This window comes from Anomaloglossus baeobatrachus, chromosome 5, assembly GCF_048569485.1.
Source record: "Anomaloglossus baeobatrachus isolate aAnoBae1 chromosome 5, aAnoBae1.hap1, whole genome shotgun sequence".
NCBI lineage: Eukaryota > Metazoa > Chordata > Amphibia > Anura > Aromobatidae > Anomaloglossus > Anomaloglossus baeobatrachus.
In genome coordinates this window covers 414,324,674-414,340,820 of record NC_134357.1, presented here as the reverse complement: position 1 = coordinate 414,340,820, position 16,147 = coordinate 414,324,674, and the positions used below count along the sequence as shown (strand labels likewise).

General features: G+C 48.4%; 1 protein-coding gene across 2 annotated transcripts in view; it reads left to right on the top strand.

The window, feature by feature from the left end:
- The window catches only part of PLCD3 (phospholipase C delta 3), a 106,610-nt gene that overhangs the window by 74,464 nt on the left and 15,999 nt on the right, over positions 1-16,147 (top strand). For both annotated transcript variants that reach the window (XM_075350256.1, XM_075350257.1), the window contains exons 5-7: positions 242-467; positions 10,533-10,734; positions 14,706-14,850. In XM_075350256.1, the coding sequence (XP_075206371.1) occupies positions 242-467; positions 10,533-10,734; positions 14,706-14,850 (573 nt within the window). The remainder of the gene's footprint in view (positions 1-241; positions 468-10,532; positions 10,735-14,705; positions 14,851-16,147) is intronic.

The window sequence follows — 16,147 nt, the reverse complement described above, 5'->3', positions numbered from 1 at the left end:
TATGGATAAGTGATCAATTAAATGTTCCATACAACCCCTTGAAAATGAGAAACAATAAATCCAACAAGTACATATTTAATTCAGGGTAGGGGTCATAAAAAACAATGTAGCCACTCCAAAATATGTAATCAATACAAGAAAAAAAAGAAAGGGAAAAAAAGTAAAGAAAAAAATACCTAGACTCCTTTTTCTTTCTTCTTGTATTAATCCCTTGAACATAACGTTTTTCCATCATATGTAGAAATGTGATCGCTCCAACACGGACACCCTGGAGGACTGTGAGATAGAGGAGTTCTGCACTCAGCTTATGCAGCGGCCGGAGCTGGAGGAGATATTCCATCGGTACTCTGGTGAGGACAGGGTACTGTCTGCCGAGGAGCTACAAGAATTCCTGCAGCATCAAGGAGAAGAGGCGACTATGGAGAGGGCGCAAGACATAATCCACAGATTTGAACTGAATGAAAAAGGTAATGGTGACCTATATCCACTTTTTCCCCATATTGCACAATGAATATATGTCAAAAGCATTAATTTAAAGGGAATCTGTCATCAGGTTTTTGTCACCTAATCTGAGAGCAGCATAATGTAGGGGGCAGAGATCCTGATTCCAGCGATGTGTCACTTATTAGGCTGCATAATGTTGTTTTGATAAAATCGCTGTTTAATCAGCAGTAGCCTGATAGTCCAGCATATTCATGAGCTCTGTATAACTGCTAGATCTGCAACATTGAAAACATTGATTTTATCAAAATGACAGCAAACAGCTCAGTAAGTGACACACCGCTGGAATCAGGGTCTCTTTCTTTGTCGCTCCATTGGGAGACCCAGACAATTGGGTGTATAGCTTCTGCCTCTGGAGGCCACACAAAGTATTACACTTTAAAAAGTTTAACCCCTCCCCTCTGCCTATACACCCTCCCGTGGATCACGGGCTCCTCAGTTTCATGCTTTGTGTGGAAGGAGGCACACATCCACTCATAGAAAAGAAAAGAAAAAAAAAAAGGATTTCTCATACATAGTATGACTGATGGAAGAAAAGAGGTCCCCTATGGGGTCCCTGGCATGCTCTCTTCTCACCCCACTATGTCGGCGGTGTTGTTAAGGTTGAGGTACCCATTGCGGGTACAAAGGCTGGAGCCACATGCCGTCTCCTTCGCCATCCCTTATGCGGCTCTGGGAGAAGTGGGAGCCTCACCGGTCATTCACCTGCTGAGACCGTGCTCCATCCGCAGCCCCTGGTGGAACCTGCTGGACCGGAGCGTTTTCATCCCCAGGGACCGGGCCCTGCACCTTGAAGGTACTCTGTGTCCCCATGTGGGGACGGTATGGGGAGAGAGGTCGCCTTTCTCCCCAGTAGCGCCGTCCGTTATTTTTTCATCAGACTTCCGCGCCGACCGTGCCTGCTTGTCGGGCACGGCCTTAAATTTAGTCCCCGGCTTCATCGCGGCCTAGTCGCGAAAAATCCCTCCCCCGGGCCTGCCTGTCAGGGGTAAGGGCGGGATTACCGACAGAGGGTTGGAGCATCTTTGCATGTCTCCCCTCCCCTCTAATGGACCACTATGGGGCCTCCAGATTCCCGCCTTTGGCCGGCGCCGCCTATGGCTCCACTCCCCCCTTGAGAGCTCCGGCGGCCATGTTTGGCATTCTGCCGGTGTATGCTGCAGCTGCACAGCTCTACAGCTCCGGGGGACCCACGACAGGGAATCTGGAGGACACCAGCGGTTGGTAAGCCGCACCGGTCACCCGGTGCTGGTTCCCCTAGGGTGCCGTGATATATATATATATTATATATATTCGGAACGGCTGTATAACCCTTTCCCATATACCCTCAGTGGTCGCTCTCCTAAGGGACACTTATTGCTTACAGCATGTCGTCCACAAGGAGCAAAGCCCCTAAGGCACAGGTTTTTTTTGCAGCCTGTACCTCTTGTGGGGCTATGTTGCCTGCGGGATCCACCTACCCTCACTGTGATCAATGCTCGACTCCTGCCACGCTTGCTCAGCCGGAGCCTCGGGCACTTGTGGGCCCCTTGGCTCATGTAGATCCCCCTGCTCCTCCTGAGCAGGCTGCAGGGACAGAGTCACCGTCATTGGTCTCTTTCGCTGAGAAACTCTCTGTCACTTTCTCAATCCATTGCACAGTCTATGGACAAATGGTCATCTAAGCTCCTTGAGGCATTGCAGTCCAGACCGGGCTCTTCACAGGCACCGGCCCCTGTTAGTTTGTCTCCTCCAGGGCCTTCTCGGTCCGCGCCGCAGCGCGCTCCCAGGATAGCCCCTAGGTCCCAGGCGGAGGACTCCTGCCCGGATCGCAGTCCCAGACCGGCTAAGCGGCCTCGCTGGGACTCTTCCCCGGCCTCCTCACGCTGCTCTGGATCTCAGCTTGAGGACTCTCAGGATGACGAAGCAGACGTGGGAGCTCAGGGCTCTGACCCTGACTTCGCCCTTAACCTTGATGCCCCTGAGGGGGACGCCTTAGTAAATGATCTTATTTCGTCCATCAACCAGGTGTTGGATCTCTCTCCCCCGCCTCCACCTGTAGAGGAGTCGGCTTCTCAGCAGGAGAAACACCAATTTCGATTCCCCAAACGTACGCGCAATACGTTTTTTGATCACTCTAACTTCAGGGAAGCTGCCCAGAAGCCCAGAGCGGTCCCGGACAAGCGTTTTGCTAAAAGGCACTCTGACACGCGTTATCCCTTTCCACCTGAAGTCGTTAAGGGCTGGGCACACTCTCCCAAGGTGGATCCTCCAGTCTCTAGATTGGCTGCTAGGTCCGTTGTGTCTGTTGCCGATGGCTCATCCCTGAAGGATGCCACTGACAGACAGATAGAGCTCTTGGTGAAGTCTATCTATGAGGCCACGGGCGCGTCTTTCGCCCCGGCCTTTGCGGCCGTGTGGGCTCTCCAAGCAATCTCGGCATGTCTGACTGAGATTAATGCTGTCACACGGAATTCTGCTCCGCATGTTTCTTCCTTGACCTCTCAGGCATCAGCTTTTTCGTCCTACGCCATGAGCGCCGTCCTGGACTCCACTAGCCGTACGGCTGTAGCATCTGCTAACTCCGTGGCAGTCCGCAGGGCCATGTGGCTGCGCGAATGGAAAGCAGACTCTGCTTCCAAAAGGTTCTTAACTGGTTTGCCTTTTTCTGGCGAACGTTTATTTGGCGAACGATTGGATGAGATTATTAAGGAATCCTCGGGAAAGGACTCCTCCTTACCCCAGTCCAAACCTAAGAGACCTCAGCAGAGAAAAATCCAATCGAGGTTTCGGTCCTTTCGTCCCTCCGCCAAGCCCCAATCCTCTTCGTCCAACCGGCCGGAGAAAGGCCAGAGGAACTCCTATGCGTGGCGGTCCAAGTCACGCCCCCAAAAGGCCGCAGGAGGCACTGCCTCCAAGAGGGCCTCCTCATGACTCTCGGCCTCACCTAGCCACATTCTCGGTCGGTGGCAGGCTCTCCCGCTTTGGCGACGCCTGGTGGCCACATGTTCAAGACCGATGGGTGAGAGACATTCTGTCTCATGGTTACAGGATAGAGTTCAGCTCCCGACCTACGGCTCGTTTCTTCAGAACCTCTCCACCCCCCGCACAGGCCGAAGCACTTTTTCAGGCAGTGGACGCTCTAAAGATCGAAGGAGTTGTGATTCCCGTTCCCCTTCAGGAACGTGGTCGCGGATTTTACTCCAACTTGTTCGTGGTGCCAAAAAAGGACGGGTCATTCCGTCCCGTTCTGGACCTCAAGCTACTCAACAGACATGTGAGAACCAGACGGTTTCGGATGGAATCTCTCCGCTCGGTCATCGCCTCGATGTCACAAGGAGACTTCCTAGCATCGATCGACATCAAGGATGCTTATCTCCATGTGCCGATCGCACCCGAACATCAACGTTTCCTGTGTTTCGCCATCGGGGACGAACACCTCCAGTTCGTGGCATTGCCTTTCGGCCTGGCGACAGCCCCACGGGTTTTCACCAAAGTCATGGCATCCGTCGTGGCGGTCCTGCACTCTCAGGGTCACTCGGTGATCCCCTACTTAGACGATCTCCTAGTCAGGGCCCCTTCTCGGGTGGCGTGTCAACAAAGCCTTACCGTCGCTCTGGCGACTCTCCAGCAGTTCGGGTGGATCATCAATTTCCCGAAATCCAAGTTGACACCGACCCAATCACTGACTTAGCTCGGGATGGAGTTTCATACACAGCCAGCGTTAGTCAAGCTACCGCGGGACAAACAGCTCTCTCTGCAGGCGGGGGTGCAATCACTTCTTCGGAGTCAGTCACACCCCTTAAGGCGCCTCATGCACTTCCTGGGGAAGATGGTGGCAGCTATGGAGGCAGTGCCGTTCGTGCAATTCCATCTACGGCCACTCCAATGGGAATAGTCTCTGCATCCAGACGTGTTTCAAGAGATCTGTCGCCGCTGGGGAACGACGGACGTCGATCTCATGGCGTCACGACACAACAACAAGGTCCCGGCCTTCATGGCACGGTCTCAGGATCGCAGAGCTCTGGCAGCGGACGCTTTAGTCCAGGATTGGTCGCAGTTTCGACTGCCTTATGTGTTTCCCCCTCTGGCGATGCTGCCCAGGGTACTACGCAAGATCCGGTCCGACTGCCGTCGCGCCATTCTCGTCGCTCCAGACTGGCCGAGGCGGTCGTGGTATCCGGATCTGTGGCATCTCACGGTGGGTCAACCGTGGGCACTTCCAGACCACCCAGACTTGCTGTCACAAGGCCCGTTTTTCCATCTGAATTCTGTGGCCCGCAACCTGACTGTGTGGCCATTGAGTCCTGGCTCCTAGCGTCTTCAGGGTTATCTCAGGATGTCATTGCCACCATGAGACAAGCCAGGAAGCCAACGTCCGCCAAGATCTATTACAGGTCTTGGCAAATCTTCCTATCCTGGTGCGCTGATAACGGCTTTCCACCATGGCCGTTTGCCTTACCCACATTCCTTTCATTCCTACAATCTGGAATGGACAAGGGTTTGTCCCTCGGCTCTCTCAAGGGCCAAGTAACGGCGCTATCCGTGTTTTTTCAAAAGCGTCTAGCCAGGCTTCCGCAGGTCCGCACGTTCCTGCAGGGGGTCTGCCACATGGTCCCACCTTACAAACGTCCGTTGGAACCTTGGGATCTTAACAGGGTCCTGACGGCTCTTCAAAAGCCGCCTTTTGAGCCGCTGCGGGATGTCTCTCTCTCCCGTCTTTCGCAGAAGGTGGCCTTCCTGGTGGCAGTCACATCACTTCGGAGAGTGTCTGAGCTTGCAGCGCTGTCATGCAAAGCTCCCTTCCTGGTTTTTCACCAGGATAAGGTGGTTCTGCGTCCTGTCCCGGAATTTCTCCCTAAGGTGGTATCCCCTTTTCACCTAAATCAGGATATCTCCTTGCCTTCCTTTTGCCCTAATCCAATTCACCAGTGTGAAAAGGATTTGCACTCTTTGGATCTAGTGAGAGCACTCCGGTTCTACGTGTCTCGCACGGCGCCCCTGCGCCGTTCAGATGCGCTCTTTGTCCTTGTCGCTGGCCAGCGTAAGGGCTCTCAGGCCTCCAAGTCAACCTTGGCTCGGTGGATCAAGGAACCGATTTTCGAGGCCTACCGTACTTCTGGGCTTCCGCTCCCTTCAGGGCTGAAAGCCCATTCTACCAGAGCCGTAGGTGCGTCCTGGGCATTGCGGCACCAGGCAACGGCTCAGCAGGTGTGTCAGGCAGCTACGTGGTCTAGTCTGCACACTTTCACGAAGCACTATCAAGTGCATACCTATGCTTCGGCAGATGCCAGTCTAGGTAGGCGAGTCCTTCAGGCGGCGGTTGCCCACCTGTAAGAGGGGGTCGTTTTCGGCTCTTTTGATTGAGGTATTCTTTTACCCACCCAGGGACTGCTCTTGGACGTCCCAATTGTCTTGGTCTCCCAATGGAGCGACAAAGAAAAAGGGAATTTTGTTTACTTACCGTAAATTCCTTTTCTTCTAGCTCCTATTGGGAGACCCAGCACCCACCCCTGTGCCCTTCGGGCTGGTTGTTCTTTTGTGTACACATGTTGTTGATGTTGAATTGTTCTTTTGGTTTATGGTCTTCAGTTCTCCGAACATCCTTCGGATTGAATTTACCCTAGACCAATTTATAAGTTTACTCCTTCCTGCTTTTGCACCAAACTGAGGAGCCCGTGATCCACGGGAGGGTGTATAGGCAGAGGGGAGGGGTTACACTTTTTAAAGTGTAATACTTTGTGTGGCCTCCAGAGGCAGAAGCTATACACCCAATTGTCTGGGTCTCCCAATAGGAGCTAGAAGAAAAGGAATTTACGGTAAGTAAACAAAATTCCCTTTTTCTCTACATTGTGCTGCTCTCAGATGGGGAAGCAAAAAGCTGTTGACAGATTCCCTTTAAGGGAGTTTTCATGGGCTGAAACTGAGATTACATTCACCTTAAAGGAGTTGTCCAATGAAAACCAGTTCTCACCTTTCCACAGGAGAGGTGATAACTTTTTAATTGGTGTTGTGACCCTCATTAACTAGCAGAAAGAGGAAATGTTACCCCTGTTAAGCTCACGAACCGTTTTTTCACGGACGTATTAAAGGGGTGGTTTGCTCCCCGTGTGCCGTGTTTGTGGCACATGCGTGTTCTCCGTGTGTTATACGTAATAACACACGGAGAACAGAAGGTCCCGCCTTACGTGATTCTTCCGGAGCTGTCTGTGGTGCTGAATGACAGTGTCCGGCACAGGCCACGCCCCGATGATCTGCTTCCGGCCCCCAGTGAAGAAAATGCGTTGTTCAAATTCACTGTGGGTTGGATGCAGGTAGAGACTTGCAGGGCTGGTGGAGGTGAGTATTTGTTTTTTTTATTTCTACAATGACACGTGTGTTTCTCCGGCGCGTGTCACGTGGGCCCGCATCCACACTACATCCGTGTGGTACGTGTGCGGGCCGCGTGATCCGTGCTGCCGGAGAAAAAACGGACATGCCTCCGTATGGAGCACACGAGCTCACGTCTGCTCCACACGGAGGCAGGGGCCAATGGCTGAACACGTGCGTGCACATAAACTCATTGATTTTAATGGGTTTACGTGTGCCCGTATCTCCGGTACATGCTGGAACGGACCTAGCACGTACTGGAGACACGTGCGTGTGAAGGGGGCCTTAGAATGGAGCACAATGCACAAGCTCGACCGGTGCTCTATTCACTCCCTATGGAGATTCTTAGCACTGTGCTTGGCTTTTTAGGGAAGCCCCATAGAGAATGAATGGAGCAGTGGTTGGTCATCTGACCTGCCACTCCATTATGTAATGGGGATAAAAGTGCTTGTCTGGGATTAAAAATTCCCTGTTCTACCTATTAGAGCAAGTACCAGCAGTCAGACACCCATGATCACCTATCCTATGAACAGATGACACCGTGTTTTTCAAAAACTAATACCTCCCCCAAAAATAAGCCCTAGTAGGGTTTGTCAGCATTTTCGGAGCAAGGCTTAAACATAAGCCCTATCCCTGAAAATAAGCCCTAGTCGCAGTTCAATAATGAAGTGTCCGTGCAGCTAAAAAATTTAAAGATACTGCAGGCACTTCATTATAGACAGTGGGCACCCCGTAATCCTACTCACCAGATGCCGAGTGGAAGTCCCTGCAGTGATCGCAAACCCACACACACATCAGATCTCACACATGCACACACAAACATCAGATCACATACATCAGATCACACACAATCACCCATCAGATCACAAACACACATTCCAGCGGTATCGATCTTGAGACATGCGGTGGAGCACAAGGAGCTACGGATGGAATGCTTGCTTACAGGACCTGCGACAAATTACTTCCTACCATCCCTGCGGCCGGAGGCATTCTGTACTGCTGAATGTAGTGAGTGAGTGAGTGTAATATCTGGTGTGTGTGTATGAGTGTGTGCGCGATCTGATGTATGTGAATGTGTCAGCCAGAAGCAGGGGAGGGGACTGCATGGAGCATACCTGATGGGAGCGCCCACCGGAGATCACAGGGAGGACCTGGGAGCCACGCAGCCTTGGTAAGTATGAGTCTCCTGGGAAGAGGGGGTCTACTTTTTTGGGGCGGTAAACTTACCTACACCGAAAATAAGCCCAAGGTTTTTTTGGGGGTAAAAAAAAGTATAAAGTATAAGACAGTGTCTTATTTTTGGAAAAACACGGTAACTTGTTCTCATCACTGAACAACCCCTTTAATGGAGCTGAGCTGCAGTTCCTGCACTCACTTCAAATGTAGTTTTTCCCTATAACTTGGGGTCCTATGGATGTCTCAGATAGTGTCAGTCCAGACATACAAATATTTCAATTCTGTTGCTCTTGCCACAAATCAGTGATGAATCCAGAGTGAAACACTCATGCCTTACATGCAAATTATAATGTGGATTCAATGCAGATTTCACATCTGCTACATTGCAATCAATGATGGAAAGCCCCAGCATTCCTGCAACCAAATGAAGATGATGTGGAATTACAAATAGGAAATGATCGCAGCGTGTGGGGGAGATTTGTATAATGTCATCCACTTGGCTATTACTGTAATCCACTGCAAATTCTAACAAGACAAAAAAAAGAGGTTAAAGAGGTTTTCTGGCTAATGATATTAATGGCCTATCCTTAGCATAGATCATCTATATAAGATCGACCCCTTCCATCCTTATATTGATGACCTTTCCTTATGACCCCTCAAATTTACATGAAAATTGTCATTCTGACAGCCCTTATAGTTCTGTGGTGGCAGATAATTCTATTCACAACATCGTCCTATGTGTTTAGTCAAAGGGAAGACAAAGTTCTCCAGAATAAGCTTATGTTGCATTATAAAACTTTCCTTTTATAAGGCTCTGCGGCATAAAGGGCCTGGCACATGGGGATGAGTGTGACTCCACCATCCCAGGCTCTTACAGTATGTTTTTGGACAGTTTATACTGTATAAAGATAGTGTAATCCCGCAGTCTTCACCAGCCATTGTGTAAGGATTCAGAACATAGTTATCTAGACACAATCGTCCTGTAGGTGAACGACCCAGGAGAGGCTGGAGGCTTGTATTGCCTTCTTCTAAGATGGTATCAGGTGAGAGCTGAAACTTGTCCTGCTTGGTGTAATAAACCAGTTCTCCTTGATCTGCCAGGTCATAACGTCAAACTCACATGCACACACCCAGAACACAAGCCGTCATGTTCAACTGACGGTCACATGTTTTTTTCATCAATGTAATACTCTAGAAATGTTGGGTGTAGTCACCTGTCTCTATCTATCTATCTATCTATCTATCTATCTATCTATCTATCTATCTATCTGTTTCTCTATCTATCCACCTGTCTGTCTCTAGCTATCTATCTATCCCTCTATCCATCCATCCACCTATCTGTCTGTCTCTATCTATCCCTCAAACTATCCCTCTATCTAACCCTCTATCCACCCATCCATCCACCATACCTCAATCCATCTCTGAACAGCAAAAATAGCAGCACTCCAGAGATGAGATAGTGGGACAAAAACCTGTGCTCTTTATTCACCCCAGAGAAACGCTCACATTTTGAAACGCTGATACATCACACTTACATCTACATGGGTGAATACAGACCATCATTTTGTTTCCACTATCTCATATCTGGAGTGCAGCTGTTTTTGCTGAATGTCTAGTGCTCAGCATAAATGAGTACACCCCCTTTGACAAGTAAGATGTTAATCAATATCTCACTCAATACACAAACAATTTTCTAAATTTTGACAAGACTGAAGTTCGTAGAACATTTTTTAACCCATAACATCAAAGTAAGGTCAATAATATAACTTTCATTACAAAATCGTCAGCTTTAATAAAAGTAGTTGATGTAAGAATGAATACACCCCACATCAGAAATCATTACATCTACTATTTTGTATATCCTCCATGATTTTTAAGAACCAAGCCTTCTGGGCATGGGATGAACAAGCTGGTGACATATTGCAACATCTATCTTTTTCCATTATTCAAGAATGACCTCTTTTAGAGCCTGGATGATGGATGGAGAGTGATGAAAACTTATCTCTTGATCATTCCCCATAGGTGTTTCCATTGGGTTCAGATCAGGTGATAGTGAATCACTGTCACACTATTCTTCAAAAATGCAACAGATGTGTTTATTACATGTTGGAAAAGTGCACATCTACCAAGTGATAGCAACATCTTCCCTTTCATTATAGAGCAGACATCTGTAAATTCATGATACCATCAATGAGATGTAGTTTCCCGACACATGCAGCACTCACGCAGTCTCACGTAGAAACACTGTCACCACCATGTCTCACTGTAGGCACCATGCATGTTTCTAAATTAATATTTCTAAATGCATTATGCCTACATGATGCCCAATGTGACAGGTTCAATCTTTGAAATGGTTTAAGGCCTTGTTATGCAGTCCTTAAGCATCACAACAAATCTAGCAACCGAGCTGGATTGAGTAATTAGTAGATGCTACTGCACCACGACCCAGTAAGTTCCAGTGTCCGGATCCTTCATTCACTCTTTTCTCTTTTCACTCTTTCCTTTAGCCAAGCAACATGGCCTTATGATGCAAGAGGGATTCATGATGTACCTCCTGTCAGCGGAAGGAGATATCTACAACCAGAATCATAGGAAAGTGTATCAAGACATGAACCAGCCGTTGTGCCACTACTTCATCTCCTCCTCCCACAACACCTACCTGACCAACCACCAGCTTGTGGGGGCAAGTAGCACCGAGTCCTATATTAGGTGAGGCAAATTATCATGGGGATTTGTACAAGTAGCAGAGCCATCAAATCAGATTCAACAGGGGGTGTTGATATTGATGTACTGTACATTGGAGGTTCCCAAATAAATTGACAACATACTATAACTATTGCCCTTCAATAGAGCATGTCACTACAGTATGACAAGAGGAATGGTAACAGAGATGTCAATTTAGTCACACATATAATGTTATCTGCCATTTGCTTATGCTCGAAAAAGGCCATTTGTCGACAGAAATGTTGCCATGAAGATGCATTTTGGATAATAAAGGAAAGAAAGTACATCTCCGGTGCCTTGGAAATGTTCTGTTCTCTTTGTCAATTCAGTCACATATTTCCATTGGGAATAACAAAAGAATGGCACTATGCTGAATTTAAAGAAAAGATGCATCAGCAGTTGGGTATGGAATTACTAGACATGCAATTCCTTGATATTTGCATTAAAATAGCTCAAAATGTCATGATCTATATAATACACTACTAGCCATCAGATTATATATTCATTTTAGTGGAAGTTCTATATTGATTTAGTGCCTTAGGGTACGGTTCCACTTGCGTATAGCTTCTGATACGAGGGCATCGGAAGCAATATGCTAATGACCCTCTGCTACGGGTGTCAGCCGAAGGTCATGCGACTGTGATGCGATCTAGCGATCGCATCACAGCTGCGGAGAAGAGGGAGCACTTTCTCCCCATCTCCTCCGCCGCCTGTCTCTGCATATATCGCACTGCAGTCGGATTACATGAAAGTGCAGTGCGATGTTTCACACACTCCCATAGACTTGTATAGGAGTGCGTGAGCCGAGACTCGTTGTCAAACGCAGCAGGCTGCAATTCATTTCACATGCCGCTATGGCATGAGAAATCAATCGCAGATGGACACTGCCCCATAGTTTTCACTAGAGTGAGAGCAATTCGATGTTTTATCAGATTGCACTTGCCCGTGCAAAACGCAAGTGGAACCGAACCCTCACTCTGAGACTCTCAAGATCAACGCCTTTCTTAAGGAAGTTAGCTTGTTACATAAACCTGATCTAAATCTGAAACAGCTGAATTTTGTCTATCCAGAAGTCTCCAAAGGAGCAGTCTATCTGCGATGTCTAACTACTAGCAGGCACGTTACATAACAGAGAAAATTGCATTGTCAGCTCCTTCAATCTACACCCTATTATGGGCAGATTGTGGCCCCTATGCTGGCATTCCCAGAGGACAGCTCCACCATTGCTTAAATCCATAGAGTTTACATTGGAGTGTATATTATAACTAAAGAGTATAGCCATGGATAAACTGAGAGGCTTCCAGACATCTGACAAAGGTGATGTTCTCAGAATATGATGATTGGCACAAAAAAGTGACCAAATTCAGGTCCATGTGCTGATCTCTATACTTTAGGCCTCTTTCACACGTCCGTGAAAATCATGCACGTTTTTCACGGACATGTCAAAGGTGCGTATTGCCCTCCGTGTGCCGTGTTTATGTTATCCGTGATAATACACAGAGAACAGGAACTTTCTGCTCACCTGTCCCTGGCGTTGCTGTCTGTGGTGCTGATCTTCGGTCCTAATGATTCCCGCTGCTGCTGCTTCCGGCTGCAGTGGAGTGAATATGCAATGAGCATAATGAGCGGGGTCGGAAGCAAGAGATCGCAGCGGCAGAGACAGCAGGGCTGGAGAAGTTGAGTATAGAAATTCTTTTTATTTCACAGGCAAGTGTGTTTTCTCCGGCGCGTGTCACACGGATCACATCCGTGCGGTCCATGTGCTGTCCATGTGAAACCCATGATGCCGGAGAAAAACAAACATGTCAACGTGTGGACGACACGGGCACACGTATGCTCCACACGGTCCATGGGAAAACACGCACGTGAGCGCAAAGCCATTGATTTTAATGCGTCTACGTGTGCCCGTGTCTCCGAAATGTGAGGAAACGGACCAAACATGTACCGGAGACACGGACGTGTGAAGGAGGCCTTATGCAGAGCCAGTAAAAGAAGTCAGCCCAGAGCAGAAGAGGCTCACAGTAGTTTGTAGGCTGGCATTAGTTGTAACCAATGTTAAGGGATACTTTGCACGTTGCGACATCGCTACTGCGATCTCGTCTGGGTAAAATCGAAAGTGATGCACATCCGACGCCGGTAACGTTGTCGCAACGTGTAAAGCCTAGCACCGATAAACGATCGCAAAAGCATCGAAAATTGGTGATCTGTGTAGTGTCGGTCATTTCCATAATTTCGCTGCAGCAACAGGTACGATGTTGTTCCTCGTTCCTGCGCAGGCACACATCGCTGTGTATGAAGTCGCAGGAGCGAGGAACATCACCTTACCTGCGTCCCGGCTGCAATGAGGAAGGAAGGAGGTGGGCGGGATGTTTACATCCCGCTCATCTCCGCCCCTCCGCTTCTATTGGCCGCCTGCCGTGTGACGTCGCTGTGACGCCGCATGACCCGCCGCCTTAGGAAGGAGGCGGGTCGCCGGCCAGAGCGATGTCGCAGGGCAGGCAAGTCTGTGTGAAGCTGCCGTAGCGATAATGTTCGCTTCGGCAGCTATCACAAGAGATCGCATCTGCGACGTGGGCGGGGACTATCGTGCTCAGCATCGCTACAATCGGCTAGCGATGTCGCAGCGTGCAAAGTACCCCTAACACTCAAGGTTCATGTTCATTTTCTGTATGATAATCTTGCAGTCTAAACAGGCTGCCTATCAACCAGTGAATGAGCAAAATGCTTGCTGGACGGGTGAAATGATCTTTTGTTCTGCACAGATATTATCATTCTCGGCAGCAGATCTTCCGTTGTAAACAATGGTAGGCTTTGTGGACTGATTGATCTATTACAGATTGCTCAGCTCACAAAGGGAGTGCAGGTTGCTGATCGGCAGCCGTTTAGTGCACACAAAAATCAAGACTTCCTATGGTTATATTGACAAACAATTAAAAAGTTAGAGCTCTTGGAAGCTGGCGATGAAAAAACAGAAGTTAAAAAGTGAACGTTGACTACATGTTTAAGGTGTTCAGATTAAAGGGAATCTGTCAGCACAAAATAACTGTTCAAACCAAGCACAGATGAACCCTTAGCATGGCGGAGTGGTTCAGTGTCTCCCTTACTTCTTTTCTATCACTGCCCCCTCTTTTCTGATTGGTGTATCTGGATTTGCCGCAGTCAGAGAAGGGCACTGAGAGCTTGTGCTGGGTTTGAACAGTCATTTTGTTCTAACAGAGCTCCCTTAAACAGTTAAAAGCAGCAATTTTCCATCCACATTCTGTATACAAATACTCTAAAGAAAGAACATAGTTTCCAAAATCAGTGTTCCTTGTATGTGCCAGCAGCAGGTACGATATAGATGGTACAGTACAGCTGAAAAGCCTTGTGAGTGACCATTGAGTGAACTGGGTGAGAACACTTTTTTCCAAACTGCGTTGCTCTTTAGGTTTCCCCATAAGGCTCTATGCACACGTTGCATTTTTGCCTCGTTTTTTGATGCGTTTTTGCTTGCAGATTTCTCACAAAACTCATCTTGTGCTATACTAATTTTTTACTTCCCCCCCTTGCCAGCAGATGTGGTATGATCAGACCATGTCCCTGTACGGTCAGACACGGCCATTACACAGTACATAGCAGGGGCACACATACGAGATTATATCAGCACAGGAACATTTTATATAAACACATCCAATTGTGGAAATTATTATTACTCCGAGATCTATTTATTGAACTTTGTTTGTGGGTAAACCCCTTTAACTATCTGGTTCCCTTTTGATACTCTTTAGTACTTTTAGTTGTGATTATATCACCAGTTTGACAGTTGCCTGAGATATGTAAAACCTAATACAAAGGTCCATATAGAAATGATGACGTGCTTCAGTCTTGGGTTATTATGGAATGGTCACTCTATTTAATACATTTGTTATTGCTCTTGTATTTTGGGTATTAAACTGTATAACCTCTTCCATCTGCAGGGTGTTCACAGAGGGCTGCCGTTGTGTGGAGCTGGACTGCTGGGAAGGAGCAGATGGAGAACCGGTCATTTACCATGGCCACACGCTCACCTCCAAGATATTGTTTAAGGATGTCATTTCCACCATCAAGCACTTTGCTTTCAAAGTAAGTTATCCAAAGTTTTCTGCACAAAATCTGAACTGCTTCAGGCAAGAACATATGGTGCAAAACCGTGGTGGGAAATAGTGCTGCTTGCTTTAGTACTGCCATGTTGTACATGGGGACACAATTTTGTACCAGTGTCCACTTGTCCTGTCTAAAATTGTCATTGGCTTAACTGACTAATGGAGTCTAAGGTAAATTAGCTCTCTTGCAGAACACTAGAGACTACGTCACAAAGTAGCAGCTACCCTATAAGTCAGTGTCTGACTTTTTAATGAGCCTTGCAACATAACCAAGAATAGACGCCAAGGCAGAAACTCATCTACAGGCAGCCTGTTGTGGGGTGTTTGCCCCTATCAGTGTGAAGGACAGTCTAGCTGGATAACTACGACCCCCCAGAAGCAACATACTAGCATCACACATATTGCTGCCTCACTATGCTTTACACTGATGAGGGGCAAGCACCCCAGAACAGGCCTTCTGTAGATGAGTTTTTCACTTGATATTTTTCCTGGTCCATGTTGCAAGGCTCCTTAAAGGGTCTATCTTGTAGGGCAACCAACTCTCCTAGGAGCTAACTTTTGTCTATTTTGTTCTGAAAGAGAGCTAATTTGGACACTTTTCTCCCATAGAGCATTATCTGTGAGACTCCATACTCATCTGGTCACTTTTAGGAGACCCGACACTTCTCCCCATGCTGAATCTAAAGTAACCATACATTATGTTTTCTTTTACTCTTGGCCATGAAAAGCTTCTATACTCTTCCCTTGTGATATGCCTGGGCTTCAGCCCTTTAAGTATTTGGGTAACTGATGTGTCGCGGGCGGAGGAGGGGACGCTGCGCTCTCCCACTGCTCGGGTCCGGCCGCTGCTGCTGCGGCTGCTGCTGCTCGGTGGTGGCTCGAGCGGTGGGCCGGATCCCGGGGACTTGAGCGGCGTTCCTCGCCCGTGAGTGAAAAGGGTGGGGATTGATTGTGGGGATTTGAGATTGTCTGTGACGCCACCCACGGTTGTGGTGAGGTTGTGACACCACCGCTGCTCTGGACGGGGATCCCAGGAGCGATGACAGGGAGCAGCCTGGGTGTTAGTTCTCCCCTCCGTGGGTAGGGGGTTGGTTGTCCCGGGGCCCGGTGATGGGGTAGGGATGGATTGCAGGCGGGTTACGGGGCCTGGTGAGGTGCAGGGTCGCGGGGGCAGCGCTGTGCTGCACGGCACGGTGGTACTCACTCAGCCAATGATGTACACAGAGTCTCCAGTAAAACAAACGGCTGGATGGACGGGTCCCACAGACGGCTGCGGT